Below are 24,197 nucleotides of genomic sequence, written 5' to 3' on the forward strand. Positions count from 1 at the left end.
TTACCCCACACCGAGTATGCTGGAAGATGCTTGTATTTAGGCGTCTGGAGGAAGGAGCATTCTTGGCGACCCCACCAACAGACTGCCTCTGCTGAGATCTCACACGGGCTCTAAGCTCCGTGGCCAGTCTCCTCGGACGGCGTGGGGGTGGGGGGGGCGTCTGATGGCTACGCCGGCTCTGCAGGAACTGGCGTTCAAGACTCATGTTCATCCGCATCCAAAATCTCACGGTCCTCCTCCCTATTCACCCCTCTCCTTGCCTCACGCAAGAAACTCGGCAACCGTGCGTTCGACTTGCTTTGTACACGTACAACCTGAACGGCGTCCTGTCTGCTTGGAGTCTTCAGCGATGAGCTACTGTGGCTGTGTGAGGGAGAAGACACTTTTTCTTTTCTGGCCTGTAAACGTATATTCCTTTTTTATTTTTAAAATTTTTATTCGATTGTAGCTGATTTACAATGTGGTGTGAGTTTCTGCTGTACAGCAAAGTGAATCAGTTATACATATACATCGATCCACTCTTTTTTAGGTTCTTTTCTCATATAGGTCATTACGGAGCATTGAGTAGAGTTCCCTGTGCTGTACGGAGGGTCCTTATTAGTTGTCTCTTTTATATCGAGTAGTGTGTATATGTCAATCCCAGTCTCCCAAGTTATCTTTCCCCCTCCCTTTCCCCGCCGGTAACCATCAGTTTGTTTTCTACATATGTGACTCTACTTCTGTTCTGTAAATAATTTCATTTGTACCATTCATTTTTAGATTCCACATATAAGACAAATGATATTTGTCTTTCTGTTCCTGACTTACTTCACTCAGTATTTTTTTTTTTTTTTTTTTTTTTTTTTTTGCGGTACGCGGGCCTCTCACTGCTGTGGCCTCTCCCGTCGCAGAGCACAGGCTCCGGACGCGCAGGCGCAGTGGCGATGGCTCACGGGCCCAGCCGCTCCGCGGCACGTGGGATCCTCCCGGACCGGGGCCCGAACCCGCGTCCCCCGCATCGGCAGGCGGACTCCCAACCACTGTGCCACCAGGGAAGCCCCTCACTCAGTATTTTTAAGGCCACTGATTCTCTGACTTATATTTCCCTGACTATAAATTGAGTTGGGAGTTTAAAGCCCTGCCCTACCTTTTTCTTCCTTTAAGACCTCCACTGCAGTCAGAGATAGAAAACGCAGCCCACAGGCCCAGTGGTCACCATACGTGAATAAATGCTGTGATATTCAGATGCACCACATTCTTTGCGTCCCGATACCTTTCTTTTGACCAGCAGGTCATCCCGAGCAACCATAGGTGAAAATTTCTCTTGGCATATTCATACACCCCAAATTGTTTTGAATAAATACATTTGGGACCTTCCAACTTTAACTGTTAAACAGATGTCTTTACTGCAAGCGTTCCCTCAACTTTCATATACTAAAGTGCAATGTGTATAAAAAATCTTTTTCCCAGACAATCTTATTGAAGGCAGTTTCCTGGCACCTACTTAGGAAATGGAACTCTGAGTCTTAGTGTCTTATTTAGCCCCCTTTGATGTACCTGAATTAAATTCTTGGAATGTCTTCCTGTATTACTTTTCCATTGTTGTGTAAGAACTTACCACCAACCTAACTGCTTAAAAACATCCACGTCTATTTTCTCACAGTTTCTGTGGGTCAGAGGTCCAGGCCTGGTAAACTAGGTCCACTCTCAGGCTCTCAAAAGTCATCAGTGAAGTGTCGATCAGGGATGTAGTATCGAGGCCCAACTGGAGAGAGAGCAACTTGTGTTTACAGAATTCCGTGCCTTGGGTTGTAGGACTGAGGGTTTCGGTTTCCTGCGATTGCTGGTCAGAGACCACCGTCAGCATCCAGAGGCTGTGTCTCCAGCTCCTCACAGTGTGGGCTCCCCGACACAGGCAGCCTGGTCCTTCAGAGCTGGCCCGGGGTGGGGACCTCAGACGGCCAGGACGTTTTATATAGCATCATCCTGTCATCACGGACACACAGCACATACATCTGTCACCTTTTCCTGATTCTGGGAAAGAAGAAGAAGAAAGTTACAGAAGCCTCCCCGTAGCCTCCACATACACGCACTCAAAGGAGGGGATTTTTACCCAAAACAGTGAAACAGGGGATGGGAGTCATATGTAGGTCTCTCGAGTATTCCCACCACTCTTCCCTCTGTGGAACGGTCTTTTGTTTCAGCTCTTCACAGTCCACGAATTCCCTCTCTTGGGGGCGATGGTTAGGTTCGTCTGTAGTAAACCTAGGCCAGGCTGCCAAGTTCCATTTTACGTTACCGGTCCCTTTGGAAAGGACTGCAGCTGGATGTGAGTCCATCGTAGCGAACCCAACAGAGCGTTCCTACCTTTCTCTTTCTGCTGTTCCCATTACGGACTCTTTACCCCCAAGAACGTTCCTGCTTCAGGTCTAGATGCAAAAAGGCCCCAGGGAGGCATGAGAAGCGGGACGTGAGTCAAGTCCTGGGACACGGATGTGTCACGGGGAAGGTTTAGAGCCAGGGAATTCTGCAGCACTCAGCAAAAGGAACTCGCCAAGCAGATCCAGAGGACTTCCCCTTGTCGCCAAGCTGACACCCTCTTCACGTGGCACACGTTGCCAGCTCTCAATATTCCGCTGTGCAAAACACATTTCCAGGAAGCATCCACTCCGGTCCAATAGGACAGCACGTTTTAAAAGTCAATGTCTGCTTCTCTCAAGCTGTTTCTAACTGACTTCTCCATGCCACGATTGGCGAGTGCCCAGGAAATATCATTTTTAACATTAAGCAAGGCAAATGTAACTGTTGAGGTGAATCGGTGCCCCAAATACATAGAACACACACCAACGCCAAACAAAACGACTTGGGGTCATTCACACGTTTGTAATCTCTCTACTTCTTTTCTCCCATTAGCATGGATGGTTAACCACAGCTCACTGAAGTTTCAAAGCAGCATTTATACACCCTCCCCAGCTCAAAACACTCAGCACTGCTTGTGGTGTTCTCTGCGTTGAACATGCCTTCTTAACTAATTTGCTTTACCATCTTTCCAAGGTATGTCCCTTCCGACTTGAGTAACTTGGAACCAAGTGGCCCATGTGGCTCAGTGGAATGTCCCTGCTGGCTCATGACACTGCAGTACTATTGACTACGTCGAGGGTAAAAAATTTCCTCTGTCAGCGTTTTCTAATAACACTCTCACTCCTGACCACTGGGCAGCTCATTACTCTCTAGGTAGAACAGAGAACATAAAAAAAAAGATGTTCATCATTTTTCATAAACTTGTTTTTAAATTTAAAATTTAAATTTAAAATTTAAAATTTAAATTTAAATAGGAATTCTGGAACTTTTGGAAAGAGAATTGGTTATGATCCAAAAGTTGATATTAAAGTAGGTGGGCCGGAGTACTTAATGCATTTTCCGGTCAATGCGACGATACGCATCGTGGTTCAATTGCCGGCACAGTGATGACGAGCACTGCTTATCGATGGGCTCCTCTTTGTCACGTGCCTCCTACGATTTGTCTACTGAATGCCTCGCATTGCCCCACTCTTCCCCTCAATGTCTACATTTTATCTTTTCCAGAGATTGGGAAACATGTTCTGCAAAGATGCAGGTGGCCGATACCTTAGGCCCTGAAGGCTAACCGTCACTCCAAGGTGCCATTTTGTAGAAACAGTCATAGACAACATGTATATCAATGGGGCCGTGTGCCAATAAGACGTCCTTTATGGAAACTGAAATTTGAATTTCACTTGCTTTTCATATGTCATAAAGTGTTATCTGTTTTTCAACCATTTATGATTTTTTTTTAATTGCAGTAAAAACACTTAACTTGAGACCTAAAAGTTTTCCACCATTAACAAGATGTGAAAGTCATTCTTAGCTCACAGGCTATACAAAAAATGGGAGGCAGCAGCTTTTGGCCCCCAGGCCATCATTTGCTGATTTGCATGGGTTTTCTTTCAGTTCCTTGATGCTACTGAACTCCTTCCTCTCCCCTTCCTGTATTCATGTCCTTTCCTCTTCTTACTCGATAGAGTGGTGATGAACCCTGAAAGCACCAATGTGTCTATTCCTAGCTTATATTAAAGCAGTAGTCGGACCCCAGGCCAGCTGTGCGTCTCTGGTTATGAAAGGGTCTCCGGTACTGAGTGATGGGATGGGATGCAGAATTGCCCTCATTAAGAATATTCTGAGCTTACTTTATACCACAGACCATTAGTGAAGTCAGTATACCTCTTTTCCAGGGAGAGTGCATTCATTCAATTATAAGCTCCTTTAAAAAAAAAAAACTCCATAATCTTATTATTTAAAAGTACTCTTCATAAAAATGTTAATTTTCATTAAGAACCAAAACTTAGTTTCTAGCATCTGTGATCTTTTAGGTTAGGGGAAATACTTTTCTCATACCATGGGGACAATTCACATAATAGATTGAGTAGGTAGTTCATTTTGCAGCTCATAATTTTCTTCATGTTTGGCCTACCTTCAGATTCACAAATGTCCAATTTCATAACATCCTTGCAACGTTGTTTTTTTTGTATGTCATTTCCCTGAAATTCTTTTTTAAGTTGTAAATTGCGATGGTAATGCTTCAGTTTTGATAGTGTTTCCTGTTTGTTGTTTGCTAGTAGCTAGCGATGCCTACTTGAGTTTATTAGAACTACAACTTCATTTTTTCAAATAATGCTGTATTACCTAACCTATTTGTGTAACTCAGAAGACATAAGCTTTAACTGTAGCCAAATATTTGTGATAACAGATATTGATGGACATAAGTATGGATTTCAGGGTATAGTCCTTGAAAATGGGCCATAATATTAGGTAAGATTCTCTTTGGTTTTTGGTTGAGTGTTTATTTATGTATAAAGCAGTCACCCATGACTCAGAATGGTATTGACTTATTTTGTTAATGAATAAGGACACTTGTTCCCTTGCACAATATATTTATCGTGAGGATTTCAGAGTTTTGCAACAGATGTTTTCATCAAGATATGAGGAAGTAAAAGTTTGTGCTTCTTGTGTAAAAACAAAACAATAAATAATGAGCTGTCACAACTAGGCCAATTATTTTATTCCTTCCAACTTAGTTTCCTTACCTGAAGGAAAAACAAAGCAAAAATAAAGTAAAGCAAAACAATTAAAAAAAACATTTCCAGGGCTTCCCTGGTGGCACAGTGGCTGAGAGTCCGCCTGCCGATGCAGGGGACGCGGGTTCGTGCCCCGGTCCGGGAAGATCCCACGTGCCGCGGAGCGGCTGGGCCCGTGAGCCGTGGCCGCTGCGCCTGCGCGTCCGGAGCCTGTGCTCTGCAACGGGAGGGGCCACAACAGTGAGACGCCCGCGTACCGCAAAAATAAAATAAAATAAAATAAAAATTTCCAAAGCATCTTCCATCTTAAAAGTCCTCATCTTCCTCCCATTGCTTTTCTATTTCACTTACAGCTATTGAGCAAACGATTTTAATTAGGACACAACTGTGGCTTCTCCAACTATGTTCTTAACTCTGGCTTCAGGTGTGAAGGAAAGGAGAGTCCAGATTTTAATCACAAGACACCTCTGAACAAAATTCCTTCAAAATAACTCCAAAATAAAATGTTTATCAATAAATCATGCCATGTCCTCAATAACATTAACATTATTCTATCAATATCAATAAATAATGCTAACACATTTACTGCATGTGTTTTTAAAAACTTTTCTTGCAAAAATAAAGACATTAAAAGCTATAGCATATTGCCAACGTTTGTAGCATTTCTCTGCATTCAGCTTCCTTTAATGGGATCATACTCCAGCCGAGGGAGGTGGCTGTCAGAAAGGGATGATTTTGCCCTTCGGGGGTTATTTGGCAATATCTGAAGATGTTTTTAGTTATCACAGCCCAACAGGGGTGGGGAGGTGGGGGTGCTACTGACATCTAGTGGGTGGAGATAGGGTTATTGCTAGAAGGTCCCCCAATGCACAATACAGCCTTCACAACAAAGAATTACTGACCCCGGAAGGTTGGTAGTGCTAATATTGGGGGGGAAAAGGCATTAGTCATGAAAGGGGTCACAGGGACAATTTTATTTCTTAAATGAGGCACTGCGAAACCTGGTGACGGTAAAAAGAAACCTCAAGAAGTTTCTGCGATGCAAACCTAAAAAGAAAAATAATCAAGAATCTGAATATACAGGAAGAAAAACTTATTTTAAGTTTAAAAGTCAACTTGAGTTTAGAAGAAAGAATTAGTTCCCAAATAATGATTCTCAGAAAGTCAATTTATGTTTAGTTGATGGTCAGAACGGGGCATTCTATGAAGAATTCCGGAACGACCTCTTGTCATGTGAAACTTAGTCGGGTGGTTGATACAATCCTTTTGGTTTGACAAAACAAAGACGTCCCAGAGAATTATGATTATTCCTTGGGCACAGTCTTACTGGTAACAAATATTTGAATAAATAACTGAAAAAAATCAGCATTAAATTATGTTACTAATGAGAGCTAGTTTGTAGATATTGTTCCTGTAGACAAACAAGTGCTCTTTGTTGAATTCAACAAAGTTGTAATTAGGTCTATACATTAGATCAAAGAGACTAATCAGATAATGCACACATTTGCACAGGAGAATGAGGGGGGAAATCGTATAAATCTAAACTCGTTTGTTAGCAAATTAACACAAAAAAACTTGAGTCACTTATTAATAGTGATCAGCATTGATCCTGTGGGCAAATAATAATATTTGTTATGCGTTGAATTGTGTCCTCCTAAAAGATATGTTGAAATCTTAACCCCAGGTCCTTGTGGCAATTGGGTCTTTGCAGATGTACTCAAGTTGAGATGGGGTTGTTAGGTGGGTTCTAATCCAATGTGACTGGTGTCCTTATAAGCAGAAGAGAGACTCAGAAAGGAGAACAGCATGTGAGGACATGGAGATCGGAGGATGAAGAGGACCACGTGAAGACAGAGGCAGAGGTTGGAGTGATGCTGCCACAAGCCAAGGACCGCCTGGGGCCACCAGAAGCTGGAAGAGGCCAGGAAGGATCTTCCTGTAGAGATTTCAAAGGGACCCTGGGCCTGCCAGCACCTTGATTTTGGACTTCTAGCTCCCTCAACTGTGGAGGAATAAATTTCTGTTGTTTTAAACCACCCAGTTTGTGGTACTTCATTTCAGCAGCCCTAGGACAAATATACAGATTTATTTAACTGAGAAGTTCTATATGTGGGGATACGGTAGGGGGATTTTCCCCTCCTGAAAAGTCAAAATAATCAAAACTGTGGAATTAAATAGTTTCCTCCCCTTTGAAGTGTGATCTAAGCACACTACATAGGGATTAGACCACACTGTCTTCTGGGCAGCTCTTTTAATTTTTCAGCCTGCTGAAAATACACTTTTCCTGTTTCTGATAATAAAAAACAAGCTATTGAGCACCGAATGTGCTAGATTTCCTGGGAAGATGGCTATATATCCAAATAACTACAATACAAAACAAAAGACTTACAAGCACCACAATCTAGGATAAAAAAGGGAGGAGTTTTTATAAAGTGAATTAAAAATTAATCCAGTGCATATTATTTTACTTTGTAAAGTATTGAAATAAATTCAAATCTCAACTCTCAATAAAGTATTTCATTCAAATAATTTCAGGTTAATTTGCATCTCTGGGCAGTTATATTCTAGAAAATTTATAGATAAACAGATTTTTATACACACATTATATATACAATAGTATCTGTAACTAGTACCACTATTTGCCAAAGAAGAAACATGAATTGGTGTTTACAGCTAGAAAGTCTATGTTACAATTTTATGCAATTGTACAGAAAATGAAAAGCAATATACATAAATATTTCAATGTTCTTCATACATATTTAATTTGATCAAGATACTTTACTCATTAAACATAAAAAGTACATGCATATGCACATATATTAATGGTTACAGTATTCCACATAATTCTTTTTGGTTTATTTGGTCTTTTTTAGAGATGTGACCATGTGAGGAAATATTGATCACCATTAAGCCACTTAGGCATTATTCTTCTAGGGTTTTCTTAAAGGTATTTTGGGATGATTCCCTTTATTTTTGATGTATTCAGAGATTTTTGAGTTAATGTGGTATTCATTAAAATGATGAAAACCCTCTATGATTTTTATTTCATTTTCTGCTATCTCAACACACAAAATCCCACAGGAACATAACTAAATTGATAAATTGTACCCTGGTATTGACTGTGTTAATAGAACTTCAAATTTTGGTGAGAAATCAATTCAAACAAATAAAAAGACATCAAACACTTGAATTTATGGGCATCTACTTGTTAGACTTTGCAAAGGAAAGGAAAGGAAAATTGTAATTAGCTGCTACGAATTGTTCAACTATCCTGACTGACAGGACCCACTGATTTTTTTCAGCCATGCTCATGAAGGATATAATGTTTGAAGTTTTTAATTTTTCTTATAAAATTAAATCGCACTGATAGGACCGTAATGCTGGGCCCCTAAAATGAGTTGGGCAATGTTCCCTCCTGGTATTTTCTGAAAGAGTTTGTATAAGATTGGTGTTATTTTTTTCCTAAATGTTGGAAGGATTCACTAATAAAGCCATCTTGTACTAGAGTTTCCTTTTTTGGAAGGTTCTGACCTTTGAATTCAATTTTCTTTAATAGAGACATGGCTACTTGAGTTATCCATTTCTTCTCGAGGGAGCTTTTGTAGTTTGTAAGCTCTTTAATCATGTAGACTAAGTGAAGATCATTGTTAATGGGACAGGTTGAAATTATATTTTACATGATAGGGTGACTTTTCTGATATTTCAGCCTAAAATATATAACCTCAATCCCATAATGAGGAATAATCCAACAAATACTAATCAGGGGACTTTCTAAAACATAGCTGGCCTATCACGTTTGGACATGTCAAGTTCAGGAAAGTAAAGGACCCACTGAGGAACTATTTCAGACTGAAGCTGACAAAAGAGATGTGACAACTTAGGGCAACGTGTGGTTCTGAATTAGTTCTTTTACACCAAAGGCCACTTTGGGGACAAAGGGTGAAACTTGAATAGAATCCAAGGATTAGATGGTAGTAAGTACCAACATTAGCTTTCTGATTTTGAAGAGTGTTTTGAAGTTATAAAGGAGGATATTTGTATTTATAGAAAATACACACAAAATGTTCAGAAATGATGAGGCTTCAGGTGGCAATTTATTCTCAAATGGTTTGAAGAAAGTGGGAGAAAAAGTTGATTTTACTTTTCTTGCAACTGTTCTACAAGTTTGTGATTGTTTCAGAGTAACAAAAAAGACTGCAAAGCTTTCCATAATCAGAAATAAATTTTATTAGGATAATAGGAACCCTAAATTAAAAGGGTTAAAAGGGTTAAAATGACTAAGGACTCTCTCAAGATTTTTTTTTTTTTCCGTTTAATTTTTCTCTCTCTCTCTTTTTTTAACATCTTTATTGGAGTATAACTGTTTTACAATAGTGTGTTAGTTTCTCCTTTACAGCAAAGTGAATCAGTTATACATATACATATGTTCCCATATCTCTTCCCTCTTGCGTGTCCCTCCCTCCCACCCTCCCTATCCCACCCCTCTAGGTGGTCACAAAGCACAGAGCTGATCTCCCTGTGCTATGCGGCTGCTTCCCACTAGCTATCCACCCTACGTTTGGTCGTGTATATATGTCCCTGCCGCTCTCTCACTTCGTCACAGCCCACCCTTCCCCCTCCCCATATCCTCATGTCCATGCTCTAGTAGGTCTGTGTTTTATTCCCGTCCTACAAGACTATTCCATTTAGAATTACCAGCTACAGTATATGGGCAAATTTGGAACAATTTGATTAGTGAACAAGTGACCTGGCTTTCTGGCGTTTTTATTTGATAATAAAATGAGAATTGTAGTTCAAATGTTCACTAGGTAACAAAAATCTACAATTTTAATTTTATTATCTAAAGTATTAGGTAATGTTTCATTTTCATTCAAATTCTAATGTGTCTATATTCTTTTATAGTATTTTTATTACATAGTTATATTTAACTGTGGGCCAGTGAGATTTGGGGGTGCTCTGAGGCAGGTAAGTGAAAACTACCTAAACACTGAGTTCGTGCTCTTGAGATACAGATGTGGTGTCTGTAAGTAAGCTACTAATATGGTAGGCAGGTAAGGTTACTTTAACTGATTAATTATCTAATGCTAAGTAATGTTGAAATAAATTGCTGTTAATTATTTTCAAATCTCACTAGATATAATTTAGTTACCATTGGCAAAGTTCCTGGTCTCTTCAGTGTACACTGAAATGGAGACATTCTATTAAGTGGAAATGTACTAATATAAATCTGGGAATTGAGTTTTGACCTTTATATAGATAATCCCAGATGATCTAAATACAGGTTTATTAGTTTAGCATTTTCAAACATATTGTTCCTCAACCAGATTTATGTTGAACAACTTCCCTATTATAACGACAATATATAGATCCTTTCATTTCTGGTGAGTTCTTGCTTAGTGTGTTAGCTCATAAATAAGCTTGGGCTTTTCACAATAGTGAAATAATGAATAATGCAAATAATTTGCGATTTTTGTGCATAAAACTTAGCTGATGTTATTGAGATACTTAATTTTGGCTTATTCTCAGAATGTATGCTAAAAACCAGGATAATCTATTATATCCAGAATCTTCTTTATGCTCACATGATGCAATTGTACTTATTATATCATCTAATTGTAAGGGAGAGCAGTGAATACTTCTTCCCTTACTAATCGGTAAAACCACCGAGCAATGTTTCCCAAACCTGTTTATTACATACTATTTTGGAAAATAGAGGCAAGTTTTAAAGAATTCACAAGTTAGAATAACCGAGTTTAAAACAATAAAACCCAGAATGTATCTCTTTAAAAATTATACATCTGGCTATCTTTGGTTCTGAAAATCAAGTGAAAAAAAACAGATTAAAGAGTCACTTAGAAAAATTAAATGTTTTCTTAAAACATAGATGTTTATGAAATTCTGGAAATTTTCCTGATTACCCCAACACGGGTTGACTTCATGGAGAAGTTCCAACCGCATCCACAAATGACTGATGTTGTCACTGAGCTGCATGTCGTGTTGAGTTTATAATGAGACATTCTGTAAGTTTATGTGTCCTTATTAATATCACGAGTGTTCTCTCTTTTAATATATTTCCCTCTGGAGAACAGCAATTTTCTCTATCAACTTTGAGAGAATGAATCCTAATCACTAAACCATTGGGCACAAAGGTAATTTGGTCCTTTGCCAATAACAGAGCACATAGAGTGAGAAGTACGGCTTCCAATTCCCTTTCAGCCATGTGCCTGCAGCTTTCACTGTTATAAACTTGTCAAAATAGGAGGTAATATCTATTATTCATCTTGACCAGTGCCCTGAACACTATGGTAGTTTATTTCCATTAATGTCAGCTGGTTTACTTAGGAATTCCACAGCCATGTGGTATGATCATATTTAATCAGTATTGAAACCAAATTTTCATTCTAAGAGGATCGACAACTATAAATCTGTGGTTAGAACACTTTATAAATTCTCTAACCTTGAGGACCAAAAGGCAAGAATGGAAAAAGAGAAACTCTTTCACCAGACAATTTTACTATATTTCTCAGATATTCTTGACAATTAAAAATGCAATTTTTGGGCTTCCCTGGTGGCGCAGTGGTTGAGAGTCCGCCTGCCGATGCAGGGGACACGAGTTCGTGCCCTGGTCTGGGAGGATCCCACGTGCCGCGGAGCGGCTGGGCCCGTGAGCCATGGCTACTGAGCCTGCGCGTCCGGAGCCTGTGCTCCGCAATGGGAGGGGCCACAGCAGTGAGAGGCCTGCGTACCACAAAAAAAAAAAAAGCAATTTTTTTGGCTTCCCTGGTGGCGCAGTGGTTGAGAGTCCGCCTGCCGATGCAGGGGACGCGGGTTCATGCCCCGGTCCGGGAAGATCCCACGTGCCGTGCGGAGCGGCTGGGCCCGTGAGCCGTGGCCGCTGCGCCTGCGCGTCCGGAGCCTGTGCTCCGCAACGGGAGAGGCCGCGACAGTGAGAGGCCCGCGTACCGCAAAACAACAACAACAACAACAACAACAAAAACTGGGACTTCCGTGGTGGCGCAGTGGCTGAGAGTCCGCCTGCCGATGCAGGGGAAGCGGGTTCGTGCCCCGGTCCGGGAGGATCCCACGTGACGCGGAGCGGCTGCGCCCGTGAGCCGTGACCGCTGCGCCTGCGCGTCCGGAGTCTGTGCCCCGCGACGGGAGAGGCCATGACAGTGAGAGGCCCGCGTACCGCAAAAAAAGAAAAAAAAAAGTGGGACTTCCGTGGTGGCGCGGCGGCTGAGAGTCTGCCTGCCGATGCAGGGGACGCGGGTTCGTGCCCCGGTCCGGGAGGATCCCACGTGCCGCGGAGCAGCTGGGCCCGTCAGCCACGGCCGCTGGGCCTGCGCGTCCGGAGCCTGCGCTCCGCAACGGGAGAGGCCGCAACGGTAAGAGCCCCGCGTACCGGGAAAAAAAAAGCGATTCATTTTTATTATTTAAAGCTAAAATTGAATGTTAAACAATTTCATCTACCCGGGCCTCCTCCCAGACTGAGAGCAGAATTATACTGTGTTCTTTAAGGAGAAGCAGAAGGGCCTGGTGTTAGAAAAGTCACACTTGAGTCCAAGCACAGGTGTTGACCATTTGTGTGACCCTGATCTATTTCCACACTCTCTCTGAGGCTTGAGCCGCCTTCAAAAAGTTAGGTGAAAAAGCACCTCTTGTGCAGGTTTGTTGTGAGAACCAGAAACGAATTATGAACAACGCCCGACCCTGACAGATGCTTAAAGAAAAATGATGTCTCCCTTTAGCCTTCTTTGACCTCCGGGGTGATCTGCCCCCAGATTTGCCTCATTTCCCCCCAGAGGTTTTCTTTTCCAAAGCAGTCGTCATCGTCGTGTTTCGAAAGTGGATGTAACTTTCCCACACTGTCCGCTTCACCTGATTGATATGGCAGAAGGACAGGAAAAAAGCCTGGGCCTTGGAATTAGCCATGGCAGAGGTGCCCACCAAATGTTAAAGGGAGCAAGAAGTAAAATTCTGTTGAAGTTTTGTCGTCTGCCTTCTAGAGCAGCTAACGTTATCCTAACTAGTGGAGGTATCACCTCCGGGATGCCTGCTAACGTCTCTAAGTGGGCACAGGTTGGCCATGGTCCCAGGTCTATGCTTTCTTCTTCCGGGCTTCTTTATTTGACGGCTGCTCACTCTGGAAAACCGAGACTCCTTTCTGTCTTTTTTTTTTTTTTTTCTTTTTCTTTTTGCCTTTCACTTGTCTTTATCAGTCACACTCAGAAAAATAACCAAGACCTGTTAATTCGACATCATAATATTTCTCCAGTTCACTCCTTTCCTCTGTCTCATTTGCTGTTGAATTTGTTCAGACTCTCATTATATCTCATCAATGTGACAGTCCCCTCCTGCCTTATTCCCTCAGTCTGTGTTGTCTCCTGCTGCCAGGGAAAAAACTTGAATGCATTAAGTTCATTATGCAGTATTAGTTTTAAAAAATTCTCTAATGGCTTTCTCTTACTTTGAGGGTCAAATCCAAACTTTGAGGATGGGTTATAAGACCAGACTCTCTCGTGTCTTCACCCATGAGGCTGTCCTGCATGTCTGTCTATGTGCCCTGCAGGAAAGTTCCTTCAGCTTCTGTGTCTTTGCAGATGACCACAATTTCTGTCTGTCCTTTGATTGTTTAACGCCTATTTGATTATTAAGATGTGACTTTATCTGTGAAATTTAATTTCTGCCAATTAGAGTTAAATGCTTTGAGTCTAGTTTGCCATGCTCTTTTTTTCCCCCCCTTTTTAAAATAAATTTATTTATTTTGGGCTGTGTTTGGTCTTCGTTGCTGCGTGCGGGCTTTCTCTAGTTGCGGTGAGCAGGGGCTGCCCTTGGTTGTGGTGAGCCGGCTTCTCGTTGCAGTGGCTTCTCTTGTTGCGGAGCACAGGCTCTAGATGCAGATGCACGGGCTTCAGTAGCTGAGGCGCGTGGGCTTCAGTAGTTGTGGCTTGAGGGCTCTAGAGCACAGGCTCAGTAGTTGTGGCTCATGGGCTTAGTTGCTCCGCGGCGTGTGGGATCCTCCCGGACCAGGACTCGAACTCGTGTCCCCCGCGTTGGCAGGCAGATTCTTAACCACTGCGCCACCAGGGAAGTCCCTAGTTTGCTATGCTCTTGACTTATCTTTGCCTTATAATTGTATGTGCTTCTCCCACTCTGGTCTGAAAACTGGAAAACCAAAATTACATCTTTTGTCTCTGTTTCCCCAAAGGCCTAGCTTAGTCCCAGTGACATGGAGGACTCTCAGTTTGTTTGTTTGTTTTCCAATAAAGGGATGAAGGCCATGAACGTAGGTAGTTTATATGTCTGTTTCATGTAAATGAGTGAGTGGAAATGTAAAATATGCCTACTCTTCTCAAAATAAAAAGCATTAGGTATTGATTTTAATCTTCAGGTTTTTTTCCCTTTCTGGAAACTTCCATAAAGCATCAAAGCAATCTCTGTAATGGCTATATGGGAAAAGAATCTAAAAAAAAAAAGAGTGGATATATCTGTATGTATAACTGATTCACTTTGCTGTACACCTGAAACTAACATAACATTGTAAATCAACTCTACTCCAATAGAAAATTTTAAAAAACATAAAAGAAGAAAAGAAATATATTTAGTGCTACATTGGACTACCATAAGAGACATTTTTATCACCCAGAAATTTTATTGAGGGACCAGAGACTTGGCACCACACGCAACATGTTTGCCGTGTGGCTGACGGGGTCCTGGTGCTCCGGCCGGGTGTCAGGCCTGGGCCTGTAAGGTGGGAGAGCCGAGTTCAGGACACTGGTCCACAGGAGACCTCCCAGCTCCACGTAGTACCGAGTGGCAAGAGCTCTCCCACACATCTCCATCTCAATGCTAAGACCCAGCTCCACTCAATGACCAGCAAGCTACAGTCCTGGACATCCTATGCCAAACAACTAGCAAGAAGGGAACGCAACCTCACCCATTAGCAGAAAGGCTGCCTAAAATCATACTAAGTTCACAGACAGCCCAAAACACACCACCAGACATGGACCTGCCCACTAGAAAGACAAGGTCCAGCCTCATCCACCAGAACACAGGCACCAGGCTCCTCCACCAGGAAGCCTACACAACCCACTGAACCAAGCACACATATATGGAATCTAAAAAAGAAAAAATGGTTCTGAAGAACCTAGGGGCAGGACAAGAATAAAGATGGAGACGTAGAGAATGGACTTGAGGACACGGAGAAGGGGAAGGTGGGACGAAGTGAGAGAGTGGCATGGACATATATACACTACCATATGTAAATTAGTTAGCTAGTGGGAAGCAGCCGCATAGCACAGGGAGGTCAGCTCCATGCTTTGTGACCACCTAGAGGGGTGGGATAGGGAGGGTGGGAGGGAGATGCAAGAGGGAGGGTTTATGGGGATATATGTATACGTATAGCTGATTCACTTTGTTATACAGCAGAAACTAACACACCATTGTAAAGCAATTATACTCCAGTAAAGATTTTTTTTTTTTAAAAAAGAAATTTTACTGGTGTCCATCATGTGATTTATAAACCAAGCTCCATACTGCTGCCCCACACCTTGTTCTGAGTTGAGCTTCGTTGCTGGTCAGGACAGGGCGTCAATCCTCTCCAGTGGGAGAGCATCAGCGAACAGGAGGCGAACCCCAGGCGAGACCCGGAGTGTTGCCTTCAGGATGGTGAGCGCTGAGTCTACTAGTTACTTTGTGACAGGGATACAAATAACATTGTACCCAAGCTTCATCTCTTTTCCTCTCGTGTCACAAAAAATAACATTTCACTTTCCATTCACCTTTGAGAAGAGCTTGAGGGAGAAATAGAAGATTAATTGATTGGCCAAGTTCACAGGCAAGTGAAGGAAGAAAACCGGTGTTGATCTGTTTCTAGGAATGAAGTCACATGCTGATTTGCTGTAGTAAATAAATATTTTGCAGGATTCAGCTGTTAGTTGTCATTGCACAGGGGTATAAGATTCAAGATAGATTATTCTTAAAAGAAAGCCTTGCTTAATGTATTTTCTTTCACCTTAGATCTTTCAAAATATACTTGCATGTTTAAAGCAGCAGTGCACTAAGTGCAGTTTGTAAAGTGTTCAGATAAATGCAAAATCAGTGGCATCGTGTGGTGTTGTGGGTGTGGACAAAGAGGGCTAGACTCTTAGTAAGATGCTAGCCCTCCATAAAAGTATACAAATGAAAATTTCTCAAAAATTGTTTAAAAAATATTGGATTTCTGTAGAGGTTAAATTTTGATTTCAGTTGAAGCATATGAATTTCTTTCCAAAATCAAATTTTGGAAGTAAATTTCCTATATATTATTAAAATATGTGTAAATCCTCTAACCCAAGTAAAGTCAAAGTCATTGTTTGCATCTTTAAATGTATTCTTACAAGAGTATTATTATATTAGTACTTTTCACATTCTCTGACAACTTCCTTAAGTCACTTTGAAAAGAATATTTCTTTCTGAGTCATTGTAATAAATTAGCGCATCAAAGTTTTCCCTAGAAGTTTAAAGGGTCTTGGCTGATCTAATAATGCAATATTTAATATATTTCACATTTTTAATATTTGTATTTCTGATAAGATCATTTAATTCTCTTTTCAATTCTAAGAATCATAGGACAGTCTACCTGATTTAACAAAAAAACCCTGGCACTAGTATAGCTCATTTAAAAATTCTGAAGTTGAGAGAGAGAGAGCAAAAGACAGAGGGAGAAACAGAACTGGTGGGGTGTGGCGGTGCAGAGAAAGAGAGAAAGAGGAGAGGGGAAGAGAGGTTAGGAAGGAGAAGGAAAAGAAGAAAGAGATCAGAGTAAATGCAGGTAATTAAATCCATTTGTAACACCTTGAATATTTTGTTTGATACATATTGGGCCTAACAGATGCATAAGGAGATTTTAATTTAAAGTGTTTAATTGAACATGAGTATGACTGTAAAATTCCATATGAAATTTGAAGAGATCTAGAAAGCTATAAAAAGAGTTTCTGAAAAACCACAGGAATTAAATTAAAAGGTACGTTGTCTTAAGAGGAAAGGAAAAAAATGGAAAACTACCAAATTTTAGACTCTAATTATGGTAACAATACCTGAGAACATTTTACATATGTTTTGTGTATTTATTCATCATGCTGTGTATTTTGCATATCCAACACTTTATTTCACTGTATCACATCTCGGGAAAAGAAAACTGCATTAAATCAAAACACTTTGGCTCATCTTGACTTTTGCTTAGAGCTGTAGAAAATGTTTCACCAAGAATTTCATCAAAACGGAATCACTCTTTAAAGGCTTAGAAAAGAACTTTGCTCCTATTAGATTTCCTTTACTGATAATTTTTGTAATTTTCCCCTTTAGATTAAGGGGAAGGAAAAAATGGATAGAAGTATTATTTCTATTGTTTAAGATAGTGAAATCCTTGGCAAGGGCCTTAGCAACAGCCATGATTATAGCACTAAGTCATCACGTGGTTTATCCAGTGCCATCATGAACGCGCATGCTGAGCCAAGATGGTGGCAGGGCCAGTCCCAGTCATACAAATTGCCTTCAATCCATAGCAGTGGTCCACTGGTCTTCTGGACAGATTGATAAAAGCAGCAGAAATAATTTCCTTAACTGTGTTGCTCCATTTTTTTCATACCACATATAGATATAGTCAAGAATAAAACATAAAAATAAGACACAAAAGAGAGAAAGAAGTTAAGTACAGTACTGAAAAATTTATAGTTAACTAATTTTTCTTTTTGAGACTCAATCAACAAAATGATCTAAACTAATATACGTACTTTAAAAAAGAAGTTCAGCCAGTTCTATTTTGAGAGGGGTCAACTGAGTCAGCAACATAATGACGGCAAGAGAAAAAGCTAATTAACTTAAGAAGAATAGTCTAGTCAGCCAGAGAAACAAGGCGGGAACAAACGTTAGCAATGTCTTTTATATCTTTTTAGTATTTTTAATATTTAATTTAAAAAGTTTGCCATTTAAGAAATAGAGCATTTCTGTAGCTGCTAGCATACCACAGAAAGTTGTAGTGAAACCTGCATTTTTCACATCATTCTTAGTCTCTCAGAACTGAGTGGTGTTACTACTTTGGCTCTATGTTTTTATTTACTCAAAAATTGTACTTGAGTGAATTTAGAGTAAGAATTTTAAAATAACATATGCGTTTATATAGTTGTCCCTATTTTTAATATATCACACATCATCAACAAAAATTTAAAAATGGAAATATTGTTTCAGTGCGAACATTAAGGTACTTATTATGATATGGAAATTAAAGTCACATGGGGGGAAAAGGAAGAAACGGTAAAGAGAAAAAGTAAAAGAACAATCAAATCGTCCCCACTGTCCCCGCCCCGGCCGGCCACATGCTTGCTGGATTGGACCCGGGCCACAGCAGTGAAAGCTCCAATTCCTAACCACTAGACCACCAGGGAACTCCCCAATTCAGAGTTTTTCTAATGTCCATATAGAATTTTAACTTTTGCTTTGATTTTCCCATCTTATTATGTCATCTATTTTGCAGTGAAATGGCCAATGGGAAATGGACATAAGTTGAAATTTGCTTTTCAAAACCAGTGGCTTCCTCATTAGCCAGCACTCAGACAACTGGAACCTTGCAGCAGCCAGTGTTGCAGTGAGCTGGGGGTTTAAGGAGAGACAGTCACTGTTTCTATATCTGTAGGTCAATAGCCTATATCCACAGATCAAGGTCCAGAGTCTGACTTCCAACTAAAGTTTTAAAGGGTGAAAGTGTTTGAAGTTGTTATAGTTGGAAATATGGAGTGGGTAAGACACATGCCAAGACACTCACATGTCTGTTAGGTGGGTGAGAGGTGGATGGAAGGGGAAGAGAGATAAGAATTAGTGAAATAAGAAGGTTAATCAAGAGCCCTGCTTAATCCATTAATTTACTGAGACTTAATTTACTTAGACTTAATCAATAACTTCTCAGGCTTCCTAGTTTTTTTCACTGTGATTTCATTGCATGGAAATTGTAGTACTAATTTAAGACAAAAGAGATATCAACTCAGCATAGACATATATTCATACAGAATAAATTTAAATTTACTGCAGTGTTTTTGCTTAAGGAACCAGAGGCACCCTCTTGTTGTCTCTCTCTATATGTATCTATCTCGCTATAAAAATATGCCAGAGATATATAACCCTTTCTCCCCATATACACACTTGGATGCACATATAGTCAAATACCCATCTGCAGTTATAGCGAAAATAAGATGCAGTTTTCATTTCCTTGCAGATTGTATGCTTCCAGTTGCGATAACACTGTAAATTTGGCTGTTACCAAGAAAGAACTAAAACAATGCCTGAGACTGATCAATATTTTAATGTTGTCCAGATACCAAATGTCATCTGCCAATTCAGGTATTTGGCATATGGATCTGACACCCAACTACATCTTTCATTTATTATTTTTTTCTGGTAAAAATGAGGTTTTTATTCATTCATGCAAAAATCTATTTTACTTTCCTTCCCTCCTTCCTTCCTTCCTTCCTTCCTTCCTTCCTTCCTTCCTTCCTTCCTTCCTTCCTTCCTTCCTTCCTATCTGCTTTTTTCCTTGCTGTGTTCCTGCCTTCTTTTATTTTAATGACTACAGGTCCTAGTAATTAACAGTACCAATTCATTGGTAAGGAACTAAATTGCTTTTTTTTTTATCATGGTGTCATTTAAAAGAAGAACTTTTGCTTACTATTTGTGGGTGAGGGGAACAATGCTATCGTTTTAATGAAGGAGAAGTCAATATAACGTACCACCAAACATCAGTGCAATAAGGAGTAATATATACCCCCATGTCTGTTAGTTGACATTTGGTTTTGCAGTATCCACATATTCTTCAAACTGGGATTTCTCTATTGCAGAAAAAAAAGACAATAATAAATATGGAGAAGTCTGTTTCATACACTTATGAAGAATATTATTTTCTTGATTTTCAACGTGTTTTCAGAAATGATTGTTTTAATATCATAATTCACTATCTAGTATGCAGTGGATATCCACCACAAGGAAAATAGAACAAGACGATGATTGCAAAAGTGCAAGGTCTGAATATGTTCTGTGCAGAACATCAAGCATGTTATCAGATAGGAAAACCACTGCAAATGGTCCGCAGATGTGGTGAGGTTTGGATCACCAACTGGCTGCTTCACGAATCATCAGCGGTTGTTTCTTGACTTTATACAGGAGTCATGGCCCATTTGGATTCTTTAACCAGTCGCAGGAATAGCAGCTTTAGTTCGCTGTGTCAGTGGAAATGTCACAGGCAAATGGTTGCACATTTACAATCATAAATACTAGGCACGGAGACCGTTCTCGCGTCAGAGTAAATGTGGCAAGAAACACATCTGACCGGAATTACAGTTGACTCCAACTCTGGCTGACTTGCCATATTCCCCTTCCCATCCCACCATCTCCTCCTCACCTAAGCGAGAATTTCATATCTACAATACTGCATGGTTTTTCCCAGCTCTTGAACCTGTCTTTTGGAGGGCTTACCTCCCATGCAAAGCAGTGGTGGTTTTGGTTTCCCTCTTTTGGCCGCCATTCTCCCCAGACTAAAGCTAAACCATGGGCAGGTGGAACCATCCAGTCCCCTTATTCTGGAAAAGAATCTTAATCGGTTGCAAAAAATATTAATAGAAAATGAAACTCCACAGTTAAGGGATGTTATTTGTCGTCACTTTGCCCTGTGTCTAGAAATAGTAACTTCTTGTCATCTCACTAAGAGTGGGTGCAACTTGCATCTTCTGTTGTGTCATTTTCCTGAAAAAATGGAAATGCCTCTGGCAGGAAGAGAAGCACAAGAAACACTGAGGAAACAGATAGTGGAATTGGTGGCCGTCGGGCAGAGGTCGGTGAAGGTCACGACAGACTTTGCTCTGGTCACATACCTTAAAGTCATGAAGAGGTCAGTGGAAAAAGAGCTCATCTGATGCGTTCTTCCCCACGAGTCATCACCCACCCCTCCCCCTCCAGTCATTGCTCCCGAGCCCTTCTCATCCCGCCCCCAACTCCACAGAAATCTAGACTCCCCCACTACTTAGGCTTTTACCAAAACTCACTTCTGTAAGTCTCACAAAATTCAACGCAGTTAACATGCGCCAGAGCCACTGTCCACCCACTGTCCCCAGAAATAGTACCATTATTTCCATAAATTACAAATGCTGTGCCTGTGTGTGTGCACACGTGTGAATGTGTGTTTGCATTTGAATAAAAAACAAATTTCAGAAAAGGAACAAAAACTGAAGAATTTTGCAGTTTGGGTGGTTTTTTTTTTTTTTTTTTTTTTGTATTTGCGCAGACCATTTTAGGATTTTCAGTCTCAACAAAACACTATTAAAACAAAGAATCTAGTAAAATATTTGTGCATGTACTGCTAAACAATTCTAGCAATCTTATTAAGCAATACCTTTATTATTTTGAATATTCTTAACAGACTGGAACAAAACAGTTTTTTTTTTTTTATTCAAAACAAAATATGCATACTGTAACACATGTCGCAGAGTCAGGTGTGATGCAGAGATTAAAGTTTTGTTTCAACAAAAACAAATGCCCGGGGGAATTTTATAGCTAGAAAGTTAAGAACTAAATTTTGTTCGCTAAGTGGGCCTTTTCCATGGTTTTCCTTCATCTGCCAGCTTACGGCAATCATCCCTGAAATGCAGTTCCCGAGTATAGTTAGAGAATAGTAAAGAATGTGAAGTGGTTCTTTTAAAATTATTTGTTTTGTTTGTTTGTTTTAAAAACAGCCCTTATTAACTCTTCCTTCCACTGATTCTACTGTAAACTCATAAAAGCCTTTTTTTTTTTTTTTTTTTTTTTTTTAGAAAGCAAATTCATAGACACTCAGCAGGTAAAATGTTCCCACAAAAAGAAAAAATACAAACAGAGCGATCCGATTTCTCCTCTTGTCTTCAACTATCTAGAGCATGTGAGAGTGGTAACGTTTCTGTACTTGAATGAAAATGGCTAACCTAGTTTTTGAAAAGTTCTTTTTGATAATGCAGAATTGCATACACTTTATACCTGGAGTAATTAAAAACTGTATGTGGGGGAAATACTGGAGTGAAATGGTCTAGATTCTGTATGCTGCAGGTGTCTGAGCACGTCTGCTAGCCCTCCACAACGGTAGAGGAGGAAAAAGAAGTCCAGATTTGGGTCCTCAGAATCCTGTTCCTGTAACAATGGCCAAAAGGTGCTCATGTAGTCCTGCAACAGAACTGAAATCCCAGCAAAAGCCCAGCCACCTGAGGCTTCAGGGCCGGACTCCCTACCTCCTTACACCCCCATCTGGGGTGGCTGCTTCCAGCCACCTGACCAGCGGGGAAGGCCTGGGCCCTTGGAGCTGGACCAACTGAGTTCACGGTAGTTTTCTTTGCTTTTGTTTTACTTTCCACGTAAAGATGTGCTAACTGTCTGGCCCCACCTGTTTCGGTGAGCACTTGTTTGTTCAGCTAGAAAGGGGCCCCCTGGTTCTGCTCCGTCGCAGGTTTGTGCAGCAGCGGCTCAGAGGCCCAGCGGAGCGCGCCCTGCGCCCACTCACGGCAGCTGCGACAAGGACAGAAGCAAGCGGATGTCGTCTGCTGTGGGCGGGGAAGGCCCGGGGCGGGCAGGCCGAGAGGGGCATGGGTTCCAGAGGCAGGAGGGAGAGTCAGGGAGGCTTTTTATTTTTATTTTTTTGTTGTTTTCTTTTTTTTGTCTTTTTTTTTTATGGTTTTTTTTTTTGTCTGTGTGTTGTTGTTTGCTATACCGCGAGGTCATAGCCGTCATTCCGCTAATAGAAACTGACAGGACATGAGACAGAACTATCTGAGGAACACACACCATGACTAGAAATATATATATAGAGAGAGACAGTGAAAAGACTTAGTTTACCTCTGAGAAACCATCCCCCCAAATAAATCCTGTATTAACAAGTGCAAAAACAAAACAAACAGATAAACCCAAATCAAAAGGAAAGCAAAGAAAACCTCCAAACATTAAAACACAGTGTATAAAATGGTGTGAGAAATTGAAGTCACTTTCCAGCCTTTTAGTCCATAAAAAGCTGTGTGTGTGTGTGTGTGTGTGTGTGTGTGTGTGTGTCCTTGTTTGGATTCAGGCCCCTCTTTTCCAGTTTTGTCCTCCGGGCCGTGCATGAAGTGATGCGTGGGTCGGAGCACCCAGGCCGTGATGCTGGTGGCCGGGGCGGCGGGCAGGCTCCAGGGTCCAGCGTCCCTACTCCTTGCTGGCCGAGCGCTCGTCCAGTGCGTGGACGCCCCCGAAGCCCAGGGCCGTGGCGTTGTGCGCCGCCGAGGCCGTGAGAACGGTGTGAAGGAGCATCAGCACGAGAACACACAGTCTGAGTCTGCTGGCGCCCAGCCTGGGTGCTGCCGACGTGGGGAGCGACGTCCTGGGACAGGAGCCGCCTCTGTCCACCGTCCCCTTGGAGGGGCTGTTGGATTTTGCCTCTCTCCTGACGTCACAGCATTCTGGTTCATCATTGGTTAGAAAGGTTTCGTAGAGCCCTGGGGGGTGAAGAAAGGGCAAGGTTAACAGGCGAGAGGCAGGTGGGCAGGAAGGCGCTCAGAGCAGACGGCAGCGTGAGCTTTAACATCTGATCCACAGCATCTTACGGCAATGGAGCATTTTGTAAAGGAGCGTCAAGTCCGTACAGTCTGGGTCAATGGTCCACCGTGCTCTCAAACCAGTACTTCTAGGTTCCTCACTGCTCTTATTGTACTCTTGGTGGTCATCCATGGAAGTTCTGGGTGGTGATGAATGCAGGAGAAAAGATTTCATTAGGTCAAAACCAGAACCTAAGGTTCTGGATCAACTTGGTGACCAGGAACATTCAACCACCGTTTTCTCTTTAACAGGAACGTGATTAATTAATGCAATGCGTAAAGTGACACCCACTAGTTATGAGTTCGCATATTTTGCCTATTTTATGTATGAAACCACCAACCAGTCATAATACCAGAGCTACAGGAACCATGTTACTAATCACTTCCTCTCAGGAACCTCACCAAGGCTCACATCTCCCTTTCTTGGTGAATGGGCTTAACGTCTACACACCCAAAGCGTGACCATTGCCGTTGGTAAATACTTCTCTTATTCTTCCATTTGCTCTTCTGCTGA

At 41.2% G+C, this 24,197-nt stretch overlaps 1 protein-coding gene across 2 annotated transcripts in view; it reads right to left on the minus strand.

The window, feature by feature from the left end:
* Positions 1-21,482: 21,482 nt before the first annotated feature.
* NALF1 (NALCN channel auxiliary factor 1) overlaps positions 21,483-24,197 on the minus strand; it is a 590,204-nt gene continuing 587,489 nt past the window's right edge. For both annotated transcript variants that reach the window (XM_059042121.2, XM_059042120.2), the window contains one exon: positions 21,483-23,584. Coding sequence is in view for 1 of the 2 variants with exons in the window: in XM_059042120.2 (XP_058898103.1) it covers positions 23,295-23,584 (290 nt within the window). In the remaining variant the exon portion in view is untranslated. The remainder of the gene's footprint in view (positions 23,585-24,197) is intronic.

Source organism: Kogia breviceps, chromosome 16 (genome assembly GCF_026419965.1).
Source record: "Kogia breviceps isolate mKogBre1 chromosome 16, mKogBre1 haplotype 1, whole genome shotgun sequence".
Taxonomy (NCBI): Eukaryota; Metazoa; Chordata; class Mammalia; order Artiodactyla; family Physeteridae; genus Kogia; species Kogia breviceps.